General features: G+C 42.3%; 1 protein-coding gene across 2 annotated transcripts; it reads right to left on the minus strand.

Annotated features, from left to right (window-relative positions):
* Nucleotides 1–753: 753 nt before the first annotated feature.
* RGS18 (regulator of G protein signaling 18) lies at nucleotides 754–10,723 on the minus strand. 2 transcript variants are annotated; one of them, XM_009939270.2, is made up of 5 exons: nucleotides 10,373–10,723; nucleotides 9,366–9,467; nucleotides 6,018–6,079; nucleotides 4,771–4,937; nucleotides 754–2,298 (listed from the first exon to the last, which is right to left on the minus strand). In XM_009939270.2, the coding sequence occupies exons 1-5, from the start codon at nucleotides 10,489–10,491 to the stop codon at nucleotides 2,044–2,046; spliced, it is 705 nt and encodes a 234-aa protein (XP_009937572.1). In that variant the 5' UTR covers nucleotides 10,492–10,723; the 3' UTR covers nucleotides 754–2,043. The 2 variants fall into 2 exon arrangements, with proteins under 2 accessions (XP_009937572.1, XP_009937570.1); XM_009939268.2 differs by having other exon boundaries at nucleotides 6,018–6,082.
* Nucleotides 10,724–26,370: the final 15,647 nt, after the last annotated feature.

The following is a 26,370-nucleotide window of genomic DNA, read 5'->3' on the forward strand; positions in this document are numbered from 1 at the left end:
GTTCTCAAAACTCTTCTCTAACAAAGTTAGTAATACAAAATGTAGGAACATACGTATTTTAAATATCTGAGAACTCTGGCATCCAGACATTGTTGGTGATATTAGAGATTCCCTAGTCAGAAAGAGGATCGTTTCTTACAGGATTGATCCATGTGTGACGGATGGACAAAGAGCAAGGGTAAATAATCTATCCAGAAAGATATCCTGACTTCAGCAATGAAGTTGGGTTAGAAAGTTGCCTTTCGCTGCATTCACTCATTCATGTGACACCTGTGACAATGACAACATGAGTGTAGGCAGTTTGTAAAAAACAGAGGCTGACAAGTTCCAAAGCTGCATTTGATATTGATAAAGAGAATGAAATATGATATCAGTGCCTGTAAAAACATTTGATTTTTTCCTGAATCACTGTGCCCAGGTTCTGACCGCTTACGCAGTTAGAAATAGCATGTGCTGGGAGTTTTGGGATCAGGGAAGGACAATGGAATAAACCAGCAAGGCTCATACTCCTCGTAGTTAGGAATGTGCTCCTGTCTACTCCCCAGGCCAAGCTCCGAGCTCGGAGATGGCTTGGAGGTCCCTGCGGCTCAGTAGCGCTTCCTGGTGAGTTCGGGTCTCTGTGCACCGCAACACTTTGGATTGAAATGGGAATGATTATGGCTATGATGTACGTATGATTATAGAGTGAATTATTAGCGAAGCCTTCATGTTTTACTCATTAATGGACTAATGATAAACTGAATCCTGACAACGTTTGAATTAGATCACTTCAGATTTATTGGAAGTTAGTAAAGCAGACACAAAAACCCTCAGATCAAGCAGTTCATATATACCCTGAATTAGTAACAAACATGAACCCCCATCCTCAGGAACTGCACCTCTTCACTTTGACCACTTGCAGAAAGGGAAAGAAAAGGGAGAAAGCTTAAATTCCATGCAAAGTGACTGAATATACAAGTCATGGTTACAACTAAATCCTGCAGTCGCTTGCTAAACTGAACCAGTGTTTAAGATTTTCAGAATTGTCCTATGCTTCTAAGTATATCTACATCAATTCTGAAAAAAAAGGACAGGATAACTGCATATAATGACTATGGAAAGGATAAGTGGGACTTTAGTGTAAAGAAATCAAAAGGGAGATTTCTCCTTCTTCCTCTATAACTATAGAGAGTATATTAATGACTGGTAGAATTGAAGGTTATTCTACCTGAGTCCAAGAGTTCTTAATTTCTAGATTATTTTTCAGAACAAATGGTAGAAAAAATTTAGAACAAAGTAGGTATATCATGAATATTTACAAATAAAAGTAGAAATATACTTTTATATATATATACACACATGACCTGATATTTAATGACACACATTGTGTTAAAATAGCGTTCTTGGCCCTTTGTTGCTGCTCATTTGGTTAAAAAAAATTTGAATATTAGTATTAGATGGCAAAGCTCATCTATACAGAATAACTTAAATACAGAGAACAGACACATGTAATAGGAAAACAGTACAAAACATACAATGCAATAGCTACATTTTAATTACGCAGTGGCTGTAGTTAAAATTCATGTAACTTTACATTCTACCTAATAATGTTCCTATGTGTTTTGCAGCATGAGAAAATGCCACTAATATTCTGTGCTTAGTGTAGGAAATATTGCGGAAACGTACGTACGTGCAAAGGCTAGGTATATAGATTCTAGCTGTGATGAAACTCCATCCCAAATAATACAGGCCCAGGATATATGGTGGATATTATCAAATGGCATTTAATGTAACATTTTTATGTAGGAAACTCAAATTTTCCCTCCAAATACAATTATAGTTCTTGCTTGAGTTGCTATATGAAAACTTTACATGATAAGTCTTGCCAGTATGTTGCCGACTTCTCTATAATAAATGAGAATAATCACCAGCTACGGAACTCTGACCTCGTATAAGCACATGCCACTTTTCTTTCCACTCATTTACACCAGCTAAGGATTTGGATTTTTGAAACACATATGAGTTGCTGCAGTAGCTAGAATTTATGAGGGTTGAGTTTCCCTGTTACCAGACAGTAAAGTCTGGTCGTACACCCTGGAAATCATTGACAGTGAAAGACCGTGATCGTCTCCTGAGGGTAGGACGACTGGAATTTCTCCCCTTAACCAAATTTAAATAAGGGTCGGATCTGAGGAAGCGTGGGTAGCTGTCTTGCTCCATCAGCCTGTAGACTGTGTTTTGTGCTGCGTCAAAAGTGGTGATGATGGGCTGTTCAATATTCTGACTTGTGACTTCTTTGGTTTGAAAGTCCAAATTCACCTGGAGAATGAGGAAAAGTGTATTTCTTTAACATCCGTTCATGCATTTCCTGTGTTATTATCCATAGCAATGATACTGTATTTGCTGAAATTCTTTTTGGATAAGAGGACCTTGAATCGCTGATACAATGGGATGTTAACACCACAGAATTAGTTAGTATGTTGATGTTCAGTAATGGCTGCCAGAAAGTCTTCACAGAGGTGTCGTTGGCACAATGGAAAATGGTAAAATGGAAGATAAAGTCTGATGTTTGACTAGAAGTAACTTTTTAATAGTGATATTCATATGGTTGCAGCTCTCAGGCTTTGCAACACCAGACTAACAGAGAACTCCCTCCATTCTCATTTAGGATTCATGTAGAACTTTGTCTCATTAGACTATATTAATGAATATTTTAAATTTCTGGTTTCTGTGTAGAGTTTTGGTAGCAGGAAGGTAAGAAAACTCTAATAATTGAAATATAAAAAATATTTTAATGGGTTTTTGGAGGCTTTAGGTGGAAAAAGCTTATTAAAATGATCATTTATTCCATGTGATAATAATATAGGTAATAACATGTAGATAGTGTAGATAATATGATGGAATATATAAAAAAAATATTGTCGATCTAGTCAAAAAGTGACTTCTGTAATATTCTTTTTCCTCACTGAGATATATCTGTCATTTCCATAAAGCTAGTTAAAACAAATAGTTTAGATCTAAGAACTGAAAGGCAATTAACGATGATAAAATGGTCCACTCATCAAACCTAAGATTTTATGATCCCATGGAACTGTACACTCAGAAATTTTTGTGTAAGAGAGCTCTGCTGGACAAGAATTTAGTCAGAGAGAAGATGCAAGTTCCAGAGCTGCATGGTCTGACCCAAGATGCTCTTGGCTGGTTTCAGCTGCTCAGCTGAACCCAAGGAAGGAAACCTCACCAAAGCCAACGGCTTAAGGTGAACAACAGCACCCATGCTATGTGCACCAAATCAAAAGTATGACCGATAAAGAAATGGTTACATTACTGTTATAGTCAAAGTACAACTTCCACACCCTGCCCCCTCCCTAGCTTTCCTCCTGCTCATCTTTTCACTTACGTCAGTCTCATAAGCGTTGACAGTATCAACACTGGATGCCCTATCATAACTGCTCATACATCGATCAATTGGCAATAACAGGTTCTACCTCAGACAGCTCAGGGGGTTTCTTTTTATGTAAGGTTCACCTCAAAGACATGCAGCAGGGAAAGAAATAAAAAGGGACACAGGTCTTTGAAAGTGGACATTTCCTAAGAAAAGCAGATCTGAATCTTAAACATAATCTACGGGGATTACAGGTGGAAATTGCACCCTTTGCAATCCTTCTCTTAAAATCAGAATTACACCTTCTTCAGCCTTGTTACAGAGAAGTAGCAGTTAGTTTTTAACTTGCTATTCTGACAAATGAAAAAAGAAACAAAACAGAGAAAAAGAGGGTTGGCGAGTGATGTATCTGATCTGCTCAAACTTGACAGAATTATAGGAAATGGTAAATCCAAGAGACCTATTGAAGAAGCTGATTGTGATTTCAGTGAGAGTTCATCATATCCCAACCTGTTCATCTTGTTCCTACAGCAGGCACAAAAGATTCCTTTTTTTGGAATCCTTTTTTTTTAGAGCTTATTTACAAACCCTTCATAACACGCTTCAGTAACACGAAGATTGTAAATAAGAAAACTTTTTGCACTACTGTAGTAATATAAAAAGGCCTTAGTGTTGGTGAGGATTGACGTATCAACATATTTTTGTGGATGTGATGACATTAACTTACCAAGAACATGCAATTAGAGCTGGGGGGTAATAAGGAGGGAGGGGTCAATCAGGAAAAGTCAATGCTTAGAACATTATTATTATTATTATTATTATTATTATTTTAAAATATATGTTTAATTTAGTAGTTTCTTCTACTCTCTTTTTTAGTCTTTTGGCTTATTTAAAATTAAAGCTTCTGAATCTCAGTTATGTAATAATTTAGTAGATAATTACAGATTTAAGAGAAAGAGAGGAAAATCTATTGTTCTGGAGGTAGTCTGAAATAAAGACAGATAATACTTTTTCACAGATGCCAGCTGGTATGTCTCATTGGAGCTTTAACATTTAACCACTATTTTTTCTTAAATATGCTCTTTATGTGCATGTATATATATATCCTGGCTTTACAGACCACTAGGAGTCTCTGATTCCCATGAGATAATATTTAAACCCATGCTCTATGCTTAGAAGAGTAACTTGGAGGGGATATGGAAAGCATTATGGAAGACAGTGAGAATAATCTGTGCGGTTGCTTCCCAATTTCCTTCCAGCGCTTTGACATCTAAGATACAGCCTTCTTGCATCAGTGACTACATGATCAACTCTTGCCCCTGCTTCTGGGCATGCACTTAAAAGCAGATTTCATCAGATGCGGTTGTGTCAAATCCTGTGTGCAATGAAGGAAGTTTTTACTGTACCTCTTTTGGAGCATCTTTCTGTATGAATGTTTCATAAATGGCCTTAGCTTTTGGCAAAAGTTCATGTGCAGTTTTGCTTTTCTTGTAATCCTCACAAGCTATCCAGAACTCGATGTTCTCCTCACTGAACTCCGTTTTCAGGAACTTCGTAAAGGCATCCAGTCCAGCTACAGAAGAGAATGTTGAATTGTATTAAAAAAATGTATCCTTAAGAGGCAGTTAATCACAGAATCACAGAATGGTAGGGGTGTCTGTGCAAGGTAACAAAATATGTTGTGCTCCCTTTGAATTATATCACATTATAGATAATTATTTTAAAATACGTTAAGGTTTTTAAATAAGTGCAGTTTTGTCATTATGATCCCGAGTGTTGTAACTCCTATTACAGAACTGTCCACTTAGGTAAAATCCACCACCAAGATCTCATGAACTTAGAAATACAAGCAATCAAAACATGTGGATGTATGTGGAAGTGATGGACTTTATTCCAGCTGAATATCAACTTAGATTGACCAAAACACTGTTTGAATCTTTGCTCATACGTAGACTGCTCTCCAGTAGCAATTCAAAACAAATGGCTTTTAGTATCTTTACAGTTTGCTTTATCCTATCGTTATTATGCTGGAGATATTTTCTTTTACGAGTATGCTCAATCTGTGGAAGGAATGCAATCGTATTGATGTCAGATGCTCAAGCAACAGATTTGAGAAGCACATAGTAGCACTGCAGCTGGGTCATACGTGTGTCCCTCCAAAATGGAAGGAGGGACATATGTGCATTTCAGATTTACGTAAGCAGCAGGCCTTCAAATGGCAGCCTGCTTGGATCCTATCACTGTTTTAGAAACAAACTGTATCAGAAGAGACTTTTCTTAAGTACACAGAACATGTTTTCATTTTTAAGATTTGGTCTTGCAGTCAGGAATATTTGAGCAATATTCAATTGAAATTCTACTGTTTGTTGAAAGAACTCTTTGCTGTCTGTTACGTTATTTTGTTCAATAAAATATGAAACTTATAAGTTATTTTCAACTATTTTCAAACTTGACAGCATGCTATAGCCTAAATACGTCAGGAAAGCAGAAACACATGCTGCTATCAATGACCCATCGAGTCACCCTACCAGTTAGACCCACTCTACCTAGTTTAGGTAACTGCCAGGTCTATTTAAGTGCACAAATGGATTTTATAATTTTCCATCACTTTCCACCCTAACAGGCTTCACAGAGAGGAAAAAAACCTACTAACCTTTCTCAGAAAGCAGTTTGTCAAAAGATTCTCCCCATTTCACTGCTTCTTCAGGAGTCACACTGCTTAAGAAACAGAAAGAGGTTTTCAAGAAATGTGCATGTTGTGTGTTTATGAAGCTGTTGTATGTATGTTACCTGTTACCATCAGTGCTCTGGGCTGTTTCACAAAGCTTTGCACGAGATCACATTACTAAAGGAGCTCATTCTCTTAAGGACTTGATGAAACATTTGTTTTAATTTTTTTCCGACACTTTTCCTGCAGAGTTGTACTTTTTTCCCCTGTTTAAAAAACTATCAAAGTAGAGATTTTTCTCTTCAGTGTTTCTGTTGAGCTATCGATCTTTAAGGGAATTAAGATCATGCAGTATGGTAAAATTCATAAGGGAACCAGGTCACCTATTTAAACTTTAAAAATACTCTTGCAGAGATATGGTTTTGAATGTACTCAGTCTGAGGCTGTGTTACCACAGTCTAATAAATACAGGAAATTCTACAGCCTGAAGACAAAGTTGTAGCATTATGGTTTAGGTGATAGTCTTACAGGGCAATAGCACACATAGCCTGGTTTGTTTACCACAAGTATATTTCAAAAGTCATTCTGGGACACTGTATTCCACTTCTAAAACTCCGTGTATTCTTCATCAAATATGTCAAGTTGCATATATTTTCCTTTGACTTCAAATATTCTGCCCTAGAGAACAATGCAGAAAGGAAAAAAGAACATGCTACTTCATTCACACCAGTACAATTTTGGAGAAACTATTTTTTGGTTTGCTATAGACTAACCCTGAAGGCACACCTGGACAGTCCTTAGGTTTTTATTAGACCAGAACGTGAGTAAGGCCAGAGATGAACTGTATCATGCTAGGACTAGGGCTTGAGTTTCAAGCCTGAAGGTGAAGCCAATTTTTACTAGGTGCTTTATGACTATTAATCTTTAGAACCATTTTCATTTGAGGGCAAAGCACAGTACACTGGAAGTTTAAGCCAGTAATGATCTTGGTTTTGCACAAAACTAAAAGGAGGTTTTATTTTATGGTGATTTTTTTTGGTCACATCTCCTAGGTGTCACTTGTCTCCTAGCTGAAGTCATTTCTTATAGGAATGACATTTTTAACTAGGCAGAAACCAACAATTCTTGAGAGGTACAAATGCTGGAGAACTGAAATTCAAGAAATGAGCATAGGCCAGTAAAGTAGGGGGATTCTGGAGTCAGGGAAAATGAGACTTCACTCCCTTACAGAGTTTTTTAGTTATCAGAAGTGCAAAAAGCACAGTTCTCTGAACTGTGTGGACTTGTAAGTCTGGGAACAGTGGGTTCCTATAGCTACAGAAATTAATTTGGTCACAGTGAAAGATAAACCCTGTTGACTTTAGAAAAGATACACAGTCCACAACTGCATGGAATGTTGAAGAGGTTGTTTGCTGGGTTTGGAAAATTTTACTGTGGATTTCTGGTTTTCCTTCAGGAACTGCATCAACCCAGTAGCCTCACAGATCCCCAAGACCAGGGTGCAGCAATTAGAGAGAGAAACCAAGAATTGTTCAGCTTTGCCACTTTCTAAAGATGAGAAGAAACTAATTAACAGGTCACAGGCATTTCCACTATCACCAGACTGTCCATCTGCAGTGTTTCACTAAATTCTCTTTCTACTTATGGTACTTAGGATCTCTGTGTGAAGAACGGAAATTGTAAAAACTAAGTAAATCACTTAAATCATAAATCTCAAAATACTATCATATTATATTATATTATATTATACACTTCTCTCTCTCTAACCTATACATATAAAGAAGGATCAGCAAAAATCTACCTGTTTCTCTCTTATACAACAAGAACAGCAGAAACCCTGTTAGTCAGGCACCTGGCTGGGTAATGTGGTAAAGGCAGTCGGCTGAACAAGGCAGTGATAGTCTGTTAATAAAGGGAAATTCTTCAAAGATTTATTTATTGCTATTGTTTCTGCTTCTGGAAGTGCCATTTCACAGACTACAAGCATGCTTTGATGTCTGTGTACTTTCTATGAAATACCCAAGGGTAATCAGCCACCCAACACTGTCTGTATACAGGTCGCACAGAGACTGTGCTTTCTCTTTTGAGATGCAACCTTAGCACGGTTCACTTCTCAAACCAAGAAGTGGAAAAAAGGTGTTCTCAGCACTGCTTTACCTTTGTTCATCATTGCAATGGCTTGTGTTTCTGAGTGAACTGTAAAACCATTCAATTAAGGCTACTGCCAGCAGCAGAACAAGAAAGAAAGAGAAAAAAGAAAGTCATGAAACCTCCCACAAATGTGGACTGGAAAGTCTTCCAGATCATGAGTACACCCTGCCTTTAGGATGGGCACGGTATTTGTACGTGTGAGCAATAAACATTCACGGATTATCCAGATGGATAGGTGCAAGTGTTTAGATACCCACTTCTCAGCCACTTCTTCATGGGTTCTAGAAACAGAGTTAGGGTATTTATGCAATTTCTACCATGTGTTCACAATTAGTACAGGCTTGTAGAAGCAGTTCTGGTCAAAGCAGGCATCTTGGTCCTAAAGATAGCAACTGCTTATACAAGGTTCATCAAGACAACAAGACAAAAGAGCACGGGAAGCACTGAAGTGTTCTGAAGTGATGTGTGATGGAAAGAAAGGGGCAGCAAATTTTTTAGGCTGTGGAGTTGCAGTACTTTACCCACTCCTTCTTTTCAGTCAAGACCTGCAATTTTTAATATATCAGTGAGATCTTGGTACTCCACTGAAGTCAGGAACTGAACTCTTATTGAAGTCAACAAAGTAGTAGACTACTTTGAGAAGTAGTGTAACAGCAACGATATTACAACAGTGTTTAAACATCAGTATCTGAATTTTGGAGACAAGAGTGTTCAAACAATTACTGCAATTACTGAGGAACTGTGCATTCAGTATTTGACATGTATATGGTATTTGTACATCACAGAATTCTTTGGAAAACCTGCTTTCAAAGGAGTGATATGATTTCCCTGTAAGCAGAAATTTGTCAGCTGCATTTCTGAGTTGATGCTTGCTCAACAGTCAGTGGACTAATAACAATACTGTTGGCATGAGTAAAAGTTTAAATGTATCTGTCAGTGTATGGGGACCAGTCTACACTTAGTGGTGTGAAAACACTAGTGATGAGTTACCTTGATGCATACCAGATAACTCTATGGTGTTTGTATGCTTGGGTTAGATTGCTAAATTTTAAATTAAATAGATCTTGAAAGCGTTACTCTCTGCCAAGTCTGAATGCACACACACAAATGCAGGAAACGTTCTGAGTCACACAGGCACTTCCTGAAAGGAATCCCCATCGACTCAGTCTTTATAATGCTTACCTTGCTGCTTTTGTCAAGTTTCCAGGTTTACCAAGATGATAACCTTCATGGAATTCAGGCTTCTGCAGGAGAAGGCTCAGCCTATTTCTCTTCTGCTTAGCTCTACAACAGAATTAGGGTAGGTTTTCAAGCAACCTTGTTGAAAGTTGTTTTTTTTCCCTCAGACATTTTCTTTGACTACTATCTCTACATCTGCCTCATAGACCCCTCTATGTTCACTTACAGTAACGTTGATGTTACTTCTCCTACATGTATTATTCACATTAATGATTTTTTTTATTCCTGGGGAGATTCCAATTGTACAAAAGAGGAACATTTTTCATAAGGAAAATAATCAGCTATTGGAATAATCTCCCTAGGAAAGTGGTGGATTCTCCAACATTGGACACTTTAGGATTTGACTGGACAGGCTGCTGAACCATCTTGCCCAGACCATGCTTTTGTCAAGAAAGGTTGGACAGATGACCCCTGAGGTCCCTTCCAACCTGATATTCTATGATTCTCTGATATACTTTATAGCTTAGCACAAAGTTACATATAAAGCACTGGTAAAGAGAAATGGATATCTCATTTTCAGTATCTTTTTCATTTAAAGATGAGGGGATGAAATTTCACATTAGAGAACAAAAACATTTAGCTCAGCATCTTCTACTTTTAATGTTTCACAAAGAAAAAGGAAGTATTTCTTCCTGTCATCTGAAATTTTTAAAAAGAAACTTTCCCAGATCATATTCAGGCTTTGAAGAAGCATTTCTCGAAACTTCTTGATACCTCCCTTTCCTATTTTCTTAGTTTATTATTTCATTTGTTTCTTGTTCTTGAAAAATATTTCCATGATGAATTAATATTTTATGTATATGATTCCTAGGATTGTATTTCATGAGTTTGCATATATATCAGTGAAAAACAAAATTATCTGTGCCCTAAATTCATACCCACAAGCTACGTTACAAGAATCCTCTATGTAAACAGAACACTCAGAGTGTCAGCATGACCTTAAAACTTACCCAGGCTTGCTTGCTTTATGTGGCTCTTCTTTAATTGTCGATTTCATGACTTTGTAATAGGATTTATCCTTTGAAGCAGAAATGTTTAGTTGGGGGAACAGAAGAAGCGGGTTCTCCATCTTCCTCTAAAAACGCTTCCCAGTTTCAGATGTTTCTTTTGCTTCCTTACAGCAGTTGCAGCTGGCGTAATGGCTGTGCTCGGGCGGGCTCTCACATGCTGTATCGGGCTGGGTTGCCCCCAGTTGGCCGTCAAGCAGTTTCCAGAGCAGGTAGTGGGAAGAAGGAGGTTCTCCACCTTCACTGCCACCGCAGCTTCATGTACACGGGACTTTAAGTAGAGTTCTGGTTTTACAGTCATCATTTAGGGAAGTGAGACTGCAACTTTGCAAAATGGCCGTTGATCAGCCGGACAAAGACAGCTATCAGCAGACAGCAGATCCTGGGTTTCTGCTTGTGGAACTTTGTGTTTTACTAGACTTCAGATGACACCATCGTTTTCCCCAAAACACCTGTGAGAAGTGTAGTTTCTCTATAATGAACTTTAACGAGAATAATTTTGCATAAAATAATGTACAACATAGTCTTCAGCTGTTAGAAGACCTAACTGACCTTAAACTGCCCTCTACAGTCTCAAGTGCCATATGCTGGACATAAAGTCAGTTCCATCTTACAGCATGCTAACTTGAAACTTGGGGTATCTCAGAGTCTCCTGCAAGGGCCAGATCAAGCTGTGGTTGATCAGGTATTTTGTAAGTGGAGATTAAAATTTTTGCACTATTTTTCCTTTATATCTGTGGCTTTATTTTCATTTACAATCTCCCAGCCAGGATAAAACATCTTTAATTCAGCACAAAAAATTCTGATTTTTTTTTTAATTATTTTGACAGTAAATAACCAAAAATTTCTCATTTCAGTTTGCATAACATAATATGTACTCATTTTTTAGGCTGATCTGCACAAATTACCTCTTCGCATACAAACTAGAAGTCAATTCAGTTTCTCCTTCCGAAGTACAATTAGCATTGGAAATGTCATAGGAACAATACATCTACCAAAGAAACCTCTTCAGTTTTAGCTGAATAAGGGGCTGGAAAAGGTTAAAATTATGCAGTAGTTAACTGATTGAGAATTAAATAATTAAATAGTCCTCCTTTTTTAAATGCCAGTGCCTCATTTTGATTATTCAGGTAAGACACCGAGCCTTGGGAAGAAGACATGACCTCATCACCTTCCCACAATTTTGTCTAGTTCTGTGCAGTTATTGCAACACAGGTAAGTGCTGGTGAGAGTCCCACCATGGCCTTTTCCTAGTGGCTTGCAGAGCTGAGGGGGACAGGAGGTACTAATATTCAAAAGAACTAAAAAGAAAAAACTCTGCTTGGACTCCAAATTCCTGAAACATAACAAAAGAGATGTTATCTATTGTGATTATTTTTTAAAGGAGGGAAAAACTGAAAGAAAACTCATGTATTGCACGTGTGATACAAATTTTAAAATCAGTGCAAAACTGCATTTTGTGGCCCAAGGACCTTTAAGAAGCTGGGTTATGGTTTTAAACTACATTTTCAGTTTCAGAGAGTAGGCTTATATATCACATCCTGCTTATTTTAAATTGGCTTTGACCACAGCTATCTTTAATAATGTATTTTGCCTTTTACCAAGAAGTAAGTAAATATAGAATGTGTTATTTTATTTCACTTTTCTGCAATAGTGATAGTCACATGAGATCTTTTTTTTTACCTGTTATATGTGTATAATACTGTCTGCGTTCATCTGCCATAACTTTATATTACCTGGTGATTTCACTTCCTGAAAAACGTTGTTAATTGTATACTCAAAAGTTCATTTAAGGTGTTTTAAGAAAGATTTCTAGCATGAAATGTCACTCACAAGTGAACTGTGGTGGCCTTGCCACTATACCATGTAACTTATAGATGGAAATGACCTGTTATGTCACCTCTTTCAGCACTCACCAACGATGGGCTCTCCCTAGCGTACATCTGAATGGCTTGTCCAGTACACTCTTAAATTACTCAAAAGCAATGGGTGTTATGTCTTAGACGCATGAAATATTACCATGGCAATAATATAGTACAAAATGCAGCATCTCCTGAGAATTCATTTGGAATTTTTTGGGGGGAGTAGAGGGGGGAAGGAGAAGGAAGGGAATAATTATAAATAATCTCTTTCTCCCCTCTCCCCCCTTATTTTTTTTTTTCAATTAATAGAAAGCTAATACTAAATTCAAGCCCTGAAGTAGCCAAACTGCATCAAAGTCAGTCTGTGTTTTGTCAATGATGTTGCTGGTGTTAAGAAGGACTTCTGTTTTGCACTGCAGGCTACAGTAGCTATAGCAACAGTATTAACGACCCTGTGAATGCTTCTGGGCCATTTGTATACTGCAAGATGACGATATAGAAACATGAATAAGCTATTTTAAGCCAGAAAAAGCAGAATATTATGTTGATGACGTGACTAGAGACTTAGAAAGCTCTAAAGAAATTTGGGATGAGAATCAAATGTCCTGATGCTCAGTCATCTTTCTAACCACTGAAATGTATTCACAGGTCTTTTGGGAAGGAGAGTAGTGATTTTTAAGCCCTCAAATCAAGATCATCTCTGCAAAGTGAGAGTAATATTGACTTAATGATTCATTACCTGTAGAAAAGAATAAATACATTTTTCAAGAGCTTTCATAGTTAGATGAAAAGAGCATGTACTTTCAAAACAATCTTTATGTGACGAAAAAGCAAAATTGAACAGATCATAAAGCACAGGAAGTTCCTTGAGGTTATGTCCTGATCGCTTTGGGCTTGTTCCTAGGTTGACAAGTGTCTGCATGGCTTCTGTTAGTGTTTGTTAAGGTCCTGTCACAGCTGATGATGGTAAAGTCATGTATGACTTGTGTAGACCCAATAGCTGCCCTCTGTGAAAGAAAGATTGACTGATACCGTTAGCAATAAGGGCATTGTGTTACACACGGAATATGCCATATCTCTTTTTTAAAGGTAAGCACGGCAAGATTCAGACTTTCTATTCATCTGGATTCAAGAGAAGCCCTAACTGAGTGGTTCAGCTCAGCACAAAGAACTAGAGCACAATGAGAAGGCCTCCTTTGTTAGTAATGCCTCCATCATCTCTCTTTGAGCTGTTTTTGTTACTTGCCAGGTAAGTGTAAACTTTGCCTCCTTCGTGTCCATGCTCATGTTCTAGCACTGCGCTGGTTTCTCCACAGCCAAGCTCTGCCATTGCTCTTATTCAAATCCAATTTTACCAGTATAGCTTTTGTGGGGTTATGTTTGTTTTAGATTCTGCTGAAGGGAAGCGATCTTCATCTTTGTGGGAAGAAAAAAAACAACAATAGAGTCTCTTTACTGTCCCATGAAGAATAAGCATGGAAATAAACTTCACTGAAGAGCATGGGCTGAAAAGATACATTTTCATATTTCTCTTTCTTTTTCCTGTAAAGGGACTTGAAGAGTTAAAAATTAAAATCACATTCTGAATTAATTTGGCTTTAATAATTAGTTCTGCTGCTCTTCAGTAACTTCTTAACAATTTATCACTCCTCAATATTTATGTTATTTATTCCTTACTGGAAACCATAATTAGACCTACATTTTAATAATTATATGATCCAATATATGATTGTTTTGTTTATCTTCAGATAAAAAAAAAATTGCTTCATGAAGCAATACAAAAAGGAAAATAGTTCTACTGTAAATCTCAAGCAGAGGAGGTCGCAGTCTGCTAATTCAGTGGTGGACTTAAAAGATTCGTCCCAGGGGAGGAACTTGGCATGTGGGATACTTCAGAGCTAGTGGAAGAGAAGCAGTATAACGCCTACACATAGTTCACATCATAAACCCCCCTTTTGTTGCTGCTGTTTAAAAGAACGGAAACAAAATGGCACTGCTTCAGATATGGATCACTGACAACAGGAACATAATGTTTTGCATTTGGGGTCTGTAAGTCGTGTCAGTTAGGGATCTCAGAAGAATTTTGTCAGGCATCAATAGTGAAAACTCAAGCCTGTTGCGGGCCTGGGAATCTTTATAGTTTCTGCAGAACTTCTGTCGTGGAAAATTTTTACATCTGTGCTAAACTAAATTCATTTATTTAGTCTTTCGAAAGGTCAGAATAAGAAAGTGAGTCTGCAAAGTTGTCAGCTGTATTCATTTCCTGCCTGCCCCATGGTTATACGGCCGGCATCCCTGATTAGCTCTATTTACATATTACATCCAGCACTGTCAGAATTAATCTTCAGGAAGATGGTTTCTCAGTCGAACCACTCGGTGTTTACAAGTAGCCCTCCACAAGTGTACAGCAATGACATCAGCTCTCATTAGACAATTGCGTTTCAATGACCGGCTTCCGGAAGTGCTCACCTAAGACACTCATAGGAGTTTTAAAGTGGAGTTTTTTAGTCTGATATTCACAGGAAATTTTGAAGGCAGGAATGTCCTCTAAATCCTACCCAAAATATCCTGCTGGAGTTACACGCTACTGGATTTATTTCTGTCTTACAGAAGCCCAGAGGGATTCCTCATGTGGCAACGCAATTTTGCCAAGAGAAAGACCTTATCAATCCATGAGTACAGTGCAAGCAACAGCAAGTGTTGGGCTGAGCATTTTCTGGTTTTCTGTGAAAGGTGTAGGAGAACAGAACAGAGCTACTATCACTCAGTCAGGCAAGGGGGCTGTGTCTCCTGGTCTGCTGAATATTAGCCATAAGACCAAATTCCCTAGAGCAGAAAAGGGAATAAGACGTGTTTTACATCTGAACTGAGTCCACTATCACTGCACCACTGTGTGGTTTAAGCAGAACCCTTGTTGTTGGATGTCAGGCATGTCCTCACTCTGCTTTTCCAGTCAGGTATCTGATTCAGGAATATCGGGGGGATGCTGCAGCTCAGGTTGAACTGCCAGGGCAGGTATTGTCAAACCTCCATAGGGCAGAACTAGGGAAGCTGTAAAGAGCACTTCGTATTAAAAAGGCAGCTCTACAGGGAAGAGGGCTACCCCAGGGCTGGGGAAGCACTCAGAACAGGTTTTGAAGGCCACACCTAGGCAGTTAAGAGTGAAATTATGCAGGACATAAGAGCTTAGGTTCTACTGTAAATCCACCCTTGATGGCTGCAGCGTTGCATCATGTGCTCCCTCAGTATAATATGGCACGGAGACAGATACATCTAATACTGCCTATTTAAAGCACAGCTTAGATTTCTTCAGTTTGTATGTTATTTTATTGTTACTTCTTCCTGAGAGTGCATTGTTCTGATGTCCTGATTTAGCTGATGTAAATAGTCCTAGGATTTACAAAGTAGCATGGTGGATTGCTGATCAGAGCAGTAAAAAAATCAGTACCAAAAAATTGAAAAAATATTCTTTCAGTCATCACTAAATAAATATGTATGAATATACAATATATTAAATTATCTTGAAATTCTTTCAAAAGAAGACAGTGACTGAAGATTTTAAATTGATCAGTTACTTTGATTTTTCGCTTCAGTAATTACCCTAAGAAGTTCACCACCAAAATTAGATATAACTTAATGATAATGCCAGGTCAAATTTGAATGAGTATGTAAGTTGGGGCAGTGTTATTTCCTAGATGATGAAAGTTTTGCAGTAGTGGTTTCCTTTTCCTCCTCTCAATCTGTTATAAATATTCTCTTAAGAGAAGGCTGGATTCAAGGCAGGGACACTCCTTGTCAATGTTCACCAGCCAGTCATAGTCTCTCATCTGCTTAGCTAATACCAGAATTTCCGACAAAAGTCTTCAGTTATCAAGCATCAGGGTAACACCGGCTTTCCCAAAACTGCCACCCAAGTTCTTAAGATTTGCAAGAATCCTCTAAGAAAAGCTTGCTGGTTACCTAACACAGTAACACGCAGAGGGCTGTGAATCCTAGCCTTCAGAAAAGCTTCAGGCGTAGCAGAGGTAAAGCTCTGCTCTAGTGAAGTACTTCTGCATACATTTAACTCCAGTCATGCAAGAAATCTTATCTGATGAATTTGCTGTGTTGAATTGGAGACTATGTGCACTGGCTAAGATTTGAGACATTTTGGGATGACGCAGATGTGAGCAGCAACATAAGAAAGAATTGAACCCACTCTTCATTCTAGACTCTAGGCAGCAGTATGGATTTTACGGATTCCTTGCTGTCACCCTTGCCGTTACGTTTGTAACAAACAACCTTGCCATTTGGGCACTATCCATTTCTCGAATGTTTCTGTCTTTTAACCTGAGTCATGACGTGCTTTGTTATTATGATTTTGATTTCATGCAGTCCTTAAATTCTGCAAATGTTGACCTTGGCAACCTCTGGTTTTCACACCAGTATCTAATACTGATTCTCATCAAGTCCAACCTGCTGCTCCTGTCTTTCTCATCTGAGTTTCTCTGTCACATCCAGAATAACTGAAATCACAAAAGTAAGTTTTGCAAAGCTTGCCAAAAATACTTCCTCAAAACAGAGAAAATGTGATCTTTGCACTTTCGGTATGCACATCAAGAAGCAAGCTATTCTAGTCTCTCTGCGTAAAAACTGGTGATCATTCATCAGGTTTCACTGTCAATTTGATAAACATAAAACTTGTGATAATTTTGATGTTGCTGTGATCACCAAATCTAATACAAATGTTGAATTTCATCTGTTGCCAATCAGCCTAGATTGCCTGAGGATTGAAACTGTTGGTTTGAAACGTGTACTGATGGCATGAATGAAATTATTTCCTTGTCAATTTGCAAGGACCACAAGTCATTTTTTGTGATTCTTAGTGAAGGTCTGCAGACTGCTTTGCTTGACCCACAAGCGCCTTTCAAATCCTAACTTTAGAGATTGTCACTGAGGCTAGGTAAGACTTTTATTTCCCCACCAGAAGAGTCTACAGGTTTAAAATCTTTGCTTTCTGATGACCAATTTACACCCCAATCCTGGCAGTGTAGATGTATCTTCCCCAGATGGAAACTGAGGATAGCCATATGGGCATCCAGGTCTTCCAGCGCCAAAAAAAGGCACCTCAGGTGATGGGGCTGGCAGTGCAACGGCCATGGCTGTCCCGGTGCTCCCTCTGTTGGAAAAATTCTGCGATGTCCTTTCTCGCTTCCTTCAAAAAAGAGGATATGAACGGCTCTGCTTGGAAATCGCCGTCCCAGGTGTTTCCCAGCCCAAGCCCAGCGTGCTGTGCAGGAGAGTGGCGTGGTCCCTCTGCTGCTGGCAGCTCCCTGCTCGCCATCCCGCCCAGCGCGGGGGGCTCTGAGGTGGCCCAGCTCCAGGGCCTGACCGGGGCTCAGGTCACTCACGAGTAGCAATATACAGAGCAACACATTTTTAAGGACTGGAAAAACATATCCCATCAGTAAAATAGGCTGATTTTTTTGAAATATTTCACCTATGAGGTTCTCCGGTGAAAGTAGTTGGCTTTTTCACGGGAAACACAGCGGCCGGGCTCGCCAGGCCCGTTGTGGTGCAGGGCACAGGCCTGGGCCCACCGCGGAGGGGCAGCGCCTCGGCCTCCGCCACAGCAGTGGGCCGCGGGCTGTCCCTCAGCAGCACGGCACGCGCAGCGGCTTGGGCTGCGGGGCCACGTTTGCCGAGGGGAACGGCAGTGAAAGCTCTGCCGGGAAGCAAAGGGTCGCCTGCGAGGTTCCATCTCCCGGCACGCCGCGGCCACGACATGGCAGCCCAGCAGCACCCCACAACGATGTCTCCCAGCACCGCTCCGGGCAGCGCCCGCCACCAGAGCTGCTGGGCCCACCCTGGGTGACTGAACGGACGGACGGCAGTGCCCTGCCTCGGGGCTCACCCGGCTCTCGTCTGCCGGCCATGGGCAGGGAGGGAGCGGCGGGCGCGGGTGAGGAGATGCCAGCTCGGGTGGCGAGGCCGCGCGTCGCCTCAGCATTATGGAAATCATGTTCTGGGTTTCCCGCAGCTGTATTTGTTTTCTGCAGATTATTTAGTTGCATCCTGTCCTGTTAGATTTCCCCCCAGGTTTAGAGTCTTCCCATGAGCAGGGCCGGACCTGCAGCCAGCAGAAAGACGCTCCCAAGAGTTGAATGCAGCCAGGCCACCCTGGGGCCGAGGGCGAAGCCCACGCCTGTGCCCAGCAGACCCCTGAGGAGGCTCCTGGGGCGATGGCCGCGTGGCCTGCATGAGCGCACAGGCCCCCAGGTGACCCTTGCCCTGGCTTCGGGTTGGAGCCTGCCGCCCATATCCCCTGATGATCTGCCTTGCGAGCTGTGGGAGAGCTCGTAGGTGAGCCAGGCCTCTCGGGCACCTTCAGGTTTGCTCTCTGGTCCACACCGACTCACCCCAGACATATGATAAGTACGTGAACTTCATTGTCAGCCACCTGGGGGGCAAAAGAGCTGGCCTCCTCAATTCTGCAAACTCAAACCATCAGCCCGCAGTTTAAAGATCATCAGAGAACCCTTCTCTCCCTGCTGAGATTGACCAGGATGCTGTTATCACCAGCTCAGCCTGTACATTGTCACTGCTGATATCCCATATCTAGACCTGGGGCATGATGCACTGGTTTCCTGATCACCCACTTCCAAGGACAACCCGATCAATACGAAATCCCAGTTTGTGCTGAGGGTGCACAACCTGTTTGTTTTTGTTCCTACCTTCGTGGCAGGGCTGTGCAGACGTGGCAAAAGACACAACTGCTCTCTTGACATTTGCACCTGGGGTTGTTACGTAGTAACTGAGTGCATGCACGAACCTGCATAATCGCAGCTGCAAAAGAACAGATGGACTGTGAGCTGGGGTCCTTTTCTGGCTTCTGAAGAATCATTTGGCACTGCTTTGCCTCTGTGCTTGTTTAGCTGGAGTGACTCTGATGGTTATCTGAGCAGAGCTGAAAACACTGAACCCCAGCAAGCCCTTGGGGCAGAACCAGAGCAGACACTTCAAAGTAAAACCCCAGGCTTGAGCCTACATCACGTGAGGTGACGGTGAGCCTCTCTGGAGTCTCACTCAGGCTCCTTCAAAATGTGCTGCTTTTCAGGTGACTTCTTTATCTGCACTTTCTGCTTGTCATCACTTGAGGGCAGTTAAGCTCATGTCAGGTCTTGCTCTAACTAAGCGTGATTTAATCAAATTTTAGCTGTAAATTTATATGAAACCCAATACAAGCAAGGAAAAACGCATGGGTTTGGGGCTGGCTGTGCCCAGACTGTGCCAAGGACGCTGTCGTTTGTTGATCGCCGTCTCCCTGGGTGGGATCGGATGTTCCCCTGTACTTGAATAACGCCTGCTTCGGCAGACCAGCTGGGGCATCCCAAGATCACAAGTGCTAGATCTGAGTCTGTCCTATGGTATTTTCTGACGCAGTCTGGCCTACGCAGGACTCAAACTGTCAAACAGAAGTTGCAGGCAAACAATGTTAGTCACGTGAAAAAAATGGTTGTCCAGTGACCAGTGTTCAGCCCTCGGTGTTTAATTGCAATTGAATGCCAAAGCAGATAACAGGAGGCTGAGTAAGTCCAGGAAAAGTTAGTTTCTTGAAGAGGGTGGAAATTTCTTATCTCTTGTCCCCCCAGGAGTGGCTCAGTGGCTTTGTGTGGACGCTGTGTTGGACATATATGGACACACAACAAACAAGTACCAGAGCTCCCAAGATGAAGGGACACAGGGTCGAGGAGGGAAGGCCAAGGTGTGTGTAGAGCAGTGAGACTTCAACTCATGAATGTGTGGTGAAAACCAACCTGAGAACAACGGTGATGCTCAGTGATATCCATGTGCCCCATGACAGGCATCCAGCTGACTGCTGCCTCCTTGTTGTCCTTCTGGCAGGGGCGGTTGTCCCTGTGCCATGCCTTCCCCTTCCTTAGGAGACATTGGAATGTTTCTCCTGGTATTTTTCTCTCTTGCATTGGCAGCTGTGAGCTTTGGGAATAGAAGTGCAGGTGATGGATGCACACAGCTCCTGTCCCTGGCCTTAGTGATCATCATTGTGAAAAAGTGTAAGGTGAAGTGGTCCAGTGTCATGTGAACTGACACTGAAAGAATGAGCAAAATTGCTGTAGACTTGCAAAGCTTTGGATAGATAAATTAGCCAGGGTGATGCCATGGCTAGTTGGACAAGGCTGGGTGTGGTGCTGGTACAGCTGTTTTGCCAGTATGTGCAGAGAGGAAGCCTTCTTGATCGGAGTTAAACTACTTCTAGGTCCTCCTTAGCATGTCTAGTTGAGATTTCCTTTTGGTGGGACCAGATACCACCTGATCCCTAAAAAGGATACAAGATGTCAAAGCTTTGATTGCTTTGCATGAGTGTTGTACCAGATGGGTCCTGACTCCCTTCCAGCCTTACTCTGTGATTCTGAACTCACCGAGGGACTCGGGAGTCTCCCCAAATGCAAACAAGCCAGCAAATTGTCCCCGGTGAACAAAATTGTACAGTAACAAACAGCACAAACCCCACTGATCTTTGGCTCAATCCAGCATAGCAACCGAGGGATTTGTACCTTGGACTCCCCACCGGCTTGCTCTGAGACACGCTTTCCACGGGCAGCAGGTCCCTGGTGTGAAGGGGAATGTGTTCTGCCTGGACTGGGTGCTACGGCTGCTGCTGCTGCATCTGAGTAATCGGCAGACACGCGTGTTTTGGGGAGCAGCTGTCAAACAGGAATCATAGAGGGTTGTTTAGTTAAAGCAGAATCAAAATACAAAGCGTTCACCAAAGCCGATGTTTTGCTGCTGGCAGGGTGGTGCTGTGCACACCAGCAGCGGGCAGTCAAAGTCCGTTCTGGTGTCCACCCAGTGTCCAACCTGCGCCGAGGGTGGGAGGCTGGAGAGGTGTCTACAGCAGTCAGGAAGGCAGAAGTTTTGCCTTGAGTTAGAAGCTAGATTTCCCCTTGGTCTTAGCAATGCCCTGGAAACTAGAACCCGGGCACAGTTTGCAGGCCAGATAAGAGCTGGGAAGAAGGCTCAATGTAGGGAAAAAGGTAAAGCTGCTTTGATTTCTTTTCTGAGACGGATGAGATAATTTCTTCCCTCCATGTCATTGTCCTGGGCTCTTGTATTTTTCATGCTTCATTACAAGTGTTTGTTTTTATATGAGTGGCTTCAGAAGCCAATTAAGCCTTCATTTGGAGGCTGCTCTGGATGCTGGAAGCCCTCCATTAGCGTGGGCTTCTGCCAGAGAAAAACACTACGTTGTCTTTAACAACTGCACCAGCTCCTGTCTGCTTAATGTTGATTTTCCTATTAAGTTCAGCTAACACTTTTCTAATTGTGTGAGCTGCGCCTGAAGCCAGGCCAGGTCACTTTTGCCAGCTGCTTCCTAGCCTGAATCAGAGATGAGCAAAACCCTCACAAACACTTCATTGTGCACATGTTCAGTCACATCTGAACAGCGGCAGTTCTCCCCAAAACTGACTCCGGCTTTTACTTGTGCCCCCAGTGTTCTTCCCAAGGCAAGCCCCAGACAGTCGGGTGATGTGGATGCTAGCGAGCGCACTCACTGCAGCACTAGCAGCCTGGCATCGTGTGCAGCTTACCCCGTGACGCACCAGAAAGGATGCCATGGAAGTCAGAGGCCAGCCCACATCTGTGCTTGTGGGCGAGCCACAGACCAGGAGTTATTCCATGGGTTCCTTGAGGAAGACCACAGAATCACAGAATGGCAGGGGTTGGAAGGGACCTCTGGGGATCATCTAGTCTAACCCCCTGCCAAAGCAGGTCCACCTAGAGCAGGTTGACAATACAGTACAAACTGCCCAGGAGGGAATATTTACAAATGGAAGGACCTGTTGTATCCACAAGTCTGCGCATTCACATGGGAGGAGGACACTGGCACCATGTTGGGTAGGAGATCTCAGCCGCCGTTCTCAAGCAGAGCGCTCAGGGATGCCACTCATCTGCAGTGAACCTGCTGCTCACAAGAGGGTGGTGTGGCAAACCTGCTGGACCGAGCACTTCTCACTGTGGCTGAAGCAGGGATGTGATGCAGGCCACCTCTTCCCCTGCTGCCTAACTGGAGAGGCACCAGCTGCCCGCAGGCTGGATGGCTCTGTCCGGGACATGGTTCTGGAAGCCTTAAGGAAAGATGGGATTTTTTGGGGAGCAAGGGTAGAGGCAACGCCCAGACAAAATGTATGTCTCATCGTACTGGCAGAAGACAGGTTGCCCGTTCTCTGAGAGTCTTGCTAAGAAATAAAAGCCATTATTAGCAGATGACTGACAGCCATCACTGGAGGAGACCGATGGTCTGCACAGTAAAAATGTGTCCCTCAAGCCTTTTGTCTCATCCTCTGGTTCAAAAATATAGATGATACCTTAAATGAAATTTAAGCAATGTAGGGATGAAGCTAAACACATATTTTATTTTGTGATTGAGTTGCATGTACTTTAATTAAAAATGGTCAGGCGAATAACTTAAAAAAGCTTATTTCATTTGAATTTGGTCTAAGTAACAGCTATATCTTCAAATGAAAATATCAATAGGATAGAAATCACTAGTTTTGACTTTTTCATTTTAGAGACATTGCTATAGTTCAATTTTAAAACCCTTGCAGCTCTAATACAATTATTACACACTGGTGAAGTCTTAATGCCTTATTACATCCCAACACTGACAAACACAGAAGAAATTCACCTCAACTCTCAGCAGCTTGTGTTGGGGGCTGGTTTGCTTCTGAGCGCAACAGCCCCTTATTTCAAGCCCCTCGCAGACCTGGCTCCGTGCATGGCTGCAGTCAATTGCTTCACAAGGAGCCTGGGCCAGCGCTGCATGGCAGCCCGGGGTGCTGGCCAGAGCCCTGGGGACAGCAGGCCACCAGAACTCGCTGGCCACGGGACCACCTGTGGTCACTGCACATGCATGGGCTGCGTAGATCACCTTCTGGAGCATTTGTTTCTCAAGAGTGTATTTCTCTACTAAGACAGGATTAAGAAAATGGGAAAGATTGCTGGAAATTTAGGTGTTTAAGATAGGAAACAAGGTCTAGTAGCAAAAAATCATCATTATTTTCTTAGGCATAAAAAATAAAATTTTAAAAATGACCATATGACAGGTTCAAAACCTAATTCATCTTGGAATTTCTGGCAGCAAAATGTGCCTCCTGGTTAAGGTGTTTGGTACGCAGAGAGGAAAATTTGGAGAGCTTGAAATTTGCTGCAACACAGCACTAGACATCCAAACAAGTCATTAGTGTAGATGGTTTCCTGGTAGCATAAAGAAGCAAGAGGGAGCCAGGGCTATTTCAGAGCAAAGCTGAAAACACTAATTGAGTTTTACTCCCTGGGAAATATGTAGCATGACACATGGCTTTGTGGTTTGAATCATCAGAGACTGAGGAGAGAGTTGTTGGCTAATGGGACTCCACTGAGCAGAAATGGCTGCGTTAGGATTGCTGTGAGCGATTTTTAAGATGTTCTTGTAAAGCACAAGAGGAGTCGCCGGGACCCCGGCTGACACCGCGTGGCCAGGAGGAAAACAAGGTGGTATAGGAATGAGGTTGGAAAGGATCAGAGAGGAACTGGGCGGCACCTGCTGGTTGTCTTTGTCTCTGGGATGAGTGGTGCCTTGCAGCTCTTCCTGGGGAGGTCAAACATGGCTCTGCCATCTGCCCCTGAGGGCACTAATAGACCTTGGTTGCCTCAATTAGCCTCACCTGGGCCCCCACCCACACCCTCTGCTCATGGACCAGGAGGTCTATTTAAACTCAGGCCTCGGGCTCTAGCTCTTTCCTGAGCTATGTTGTGGGTGGGTCTATCTCTAGTCCCACCTTCTGCTGCCTAATACGGCTCCCTAGATATCTCCTGCCTTGATCCATCCCAGCGCTGTGAATGGACCATCAGTTGGTCACTGTTCAGCCTGCTCTGCTCAGGTGCTGTGGGATGGTGCCCCTCAGTGAGGGCACAGCCTATGTGGGGGTCATCCTCAGCTCCTGGCTTGTCCTCCTTTTTGGAGCATCTCCACTCCTGCTGCTTCCTAACACAGCACATTTTGCAATGGGTCCTCCTGAGAAGGTGACTGGAAGCCTGACAAGCTGCAGGGGGGTCACCAGCCAAGCCCGAGGAGGAAGGAGCTACTCTTGTGTCTCAGGGCCTGTCTTCTGGAGGAGAGATACCTTCTAGCTACAGCAGCTGAATGTATTTATTTGTTGAAATAGTAAGGTAAGAGTCTAATGCTCCTCATTTTACATCATCCGCATTAGGGTTTGTTCTGGCTGCTGGAAGAAGTGAGCTCAGAAATAATCCAAGGGTCAGTTTTCTAACATTAGACTGGAATCGTCTTTATTTACTTTTACAAACTTGGCCAAGGCTCCAGGCCCTCTAATGTTATGTATTCTTCAGTAAACACAATTAACTGGAAACTCAGAAACACTGATATCATCTTTTCCCTTGGGACTGGTCACTGTGAGCTGCTTTCTCCAGCTGGAAAATAAACTTCCTTTTCCCCAGGGTTGCAGAGTAGTTGGAAATCCATTTGTCTCAAAAAAAAAAAAAAGGGGGAATCGGTTTAGTGGTGCAACCTAGCGTGGCTTACTGCAGGGGCCAAAGGGTAGCAAGGCTTGGTAGGAGTGGGAAGGTCAGGACTGCGCAGGGCAGCTGTGCTTCCCCTGCTGAAGATGGGCTGCACAGGACCAGTGGGTCCCTGATGTTCAGCGGCAGTCCCATGCTTGTCTCTGAGGCAGCCAGGCGGGATCGTTAGGAGTAGGGCATGCTCTGCACCCAGCATTTAACCAAAAGCCTTACATGTGGCTATCAAAGCTCAACCTGAGACTCCTGCTTTATCACCTCCTCAATAAGCCCTTGCTGAGAGAATGCAGAAAGGCCATCCAGAGCCTCACTGAGGTCCAAGGCAGAGGCAAATAAAATACACTTGTAGTAGGAGTTTTTCTAAGTGGTGTTATAAGGCCTTCCCCAGGTGATCCAATCTAGTACTGCATGGTCTTACAGCTGGAAGAATCTTGTCTGCTGTCTAATCTAATCCTTACTTGCTGTAATTCAGAACAAACATTTCTTGCTCTTAACCAGCATGGACACGCTGAACAGTTTATCACCTTCCTCTCTCTAACTGCAGCCTTTTATGGATGTGACGTTTAGGTACTTTGTGTATCGCTACCCTGCGTCCTTTTGGTCTGCTCACTTCTAGATTGAACAAACTCTCACTCTTCCATCTTGCCTTGTAGGTCTGTGATCTGGATTCTCTCCAGCTGGTCTACAGCCTTCTTGAAGAGCAATACCCATCTTCCAGCCTCCTACTGAACGTCTGAATGAGGCAGAGCATATTGATCATTCCACATAAGACATTTGTAACAAAAATACTAAGGTTGAAGTGAAGCCTGAATTGAAATGTGTGTGTAAAGAATGGGGGAAGAACAGCAGAATGCAGATTAAAAGCATGACCTGCGCTGATAATGTAGAGCACTGCTCCCAGAACTGGGTTCCTAGGATGCCATTCCTGGCTGTAAAACTGAAGAATGTTTATGGCATAATGAAAGGGCCTGCGCTCTGGTAGGGTCACAGCACAGACACAACATCAGCAGAAGACCCCACGTCCTGTCCAGAGAGCGGCATTGAGGCTGCAGCAATTCACATACCATTGCTTACCCTGACAAGCGTGTCCAGATTAGGAGAAGCAGATAATTCTCAAATCTGAAAACTTTAGCCCATGCTGTTGGTAGGAAGAAGGGCACTATGTACAGCTTCAAGCTGGCATACCTGCCTTTCTGCACCTCCTACATCTTGCCCTGCCCTCAGTAACCTTTCCCTTCCATTCCTCCAGCAACACGAGGCTGCCCCAGCCTTTGCTGTTCTCCAGGTCTTTTGTTCTTTAGTCTCTGTTGCCTCTCCTCATCACTCTGTCATCTTTCTTGTTGGTTTTGCAAACCTTTCATTCTGCTGCTGCATCCCACCTGCCTCTGTTTTTCTCCCTGGCTGTCACAAGTTCACAGCTACCTGCTGTCCTGTGCTTTTGGCTGCATAATCCTAGTCCTGCTTCTCTGTGCACAGTGGTCCCAGGCTGGTGGCCTTTTACCT

This window comes from Opisthocomus hoazin, chromosome 6 (assembly GCF_030867145.1).
Source record: "Opisthocomus hoazin isolate bOpiHoa1 chromosome 6, bOpiHoa1.hap1, whole genome shotgun sequence".
Taxonomy (NCBI): Eukaryota; Metazoa; Chordata; class Aves; order Opisthocomiformes; family Opisthocomidae; genus Opisthocomus; species Opisthocomus hoazin.

Excerpts from the sequence above, each read along its gene's own strand:
- RGS18 (XM_009939268.2), bottom strand. The coding sequence starts at position 10,491 with ATGGAGAACCCGCTTCTTCTGTTCCCCCAACTAAACATTTCTGCTTCA. Across the intron at positions 9,468-10,372 it reads CATAAAGCAAGCAAGCCTGG|AGCTAAGCAGAAGAGAAATA; the intron begins GTAAGTTTTAAG and ends ATTCTGTTGTAG. Across the intron at positions 6,083-9,365 it reads AACTTGACAAAAGCAGCAAG|CAGTGTGACTCCTGAAGAAG; the intron begins GTAAGCATTATA and ends CTGTTTCTTAAG.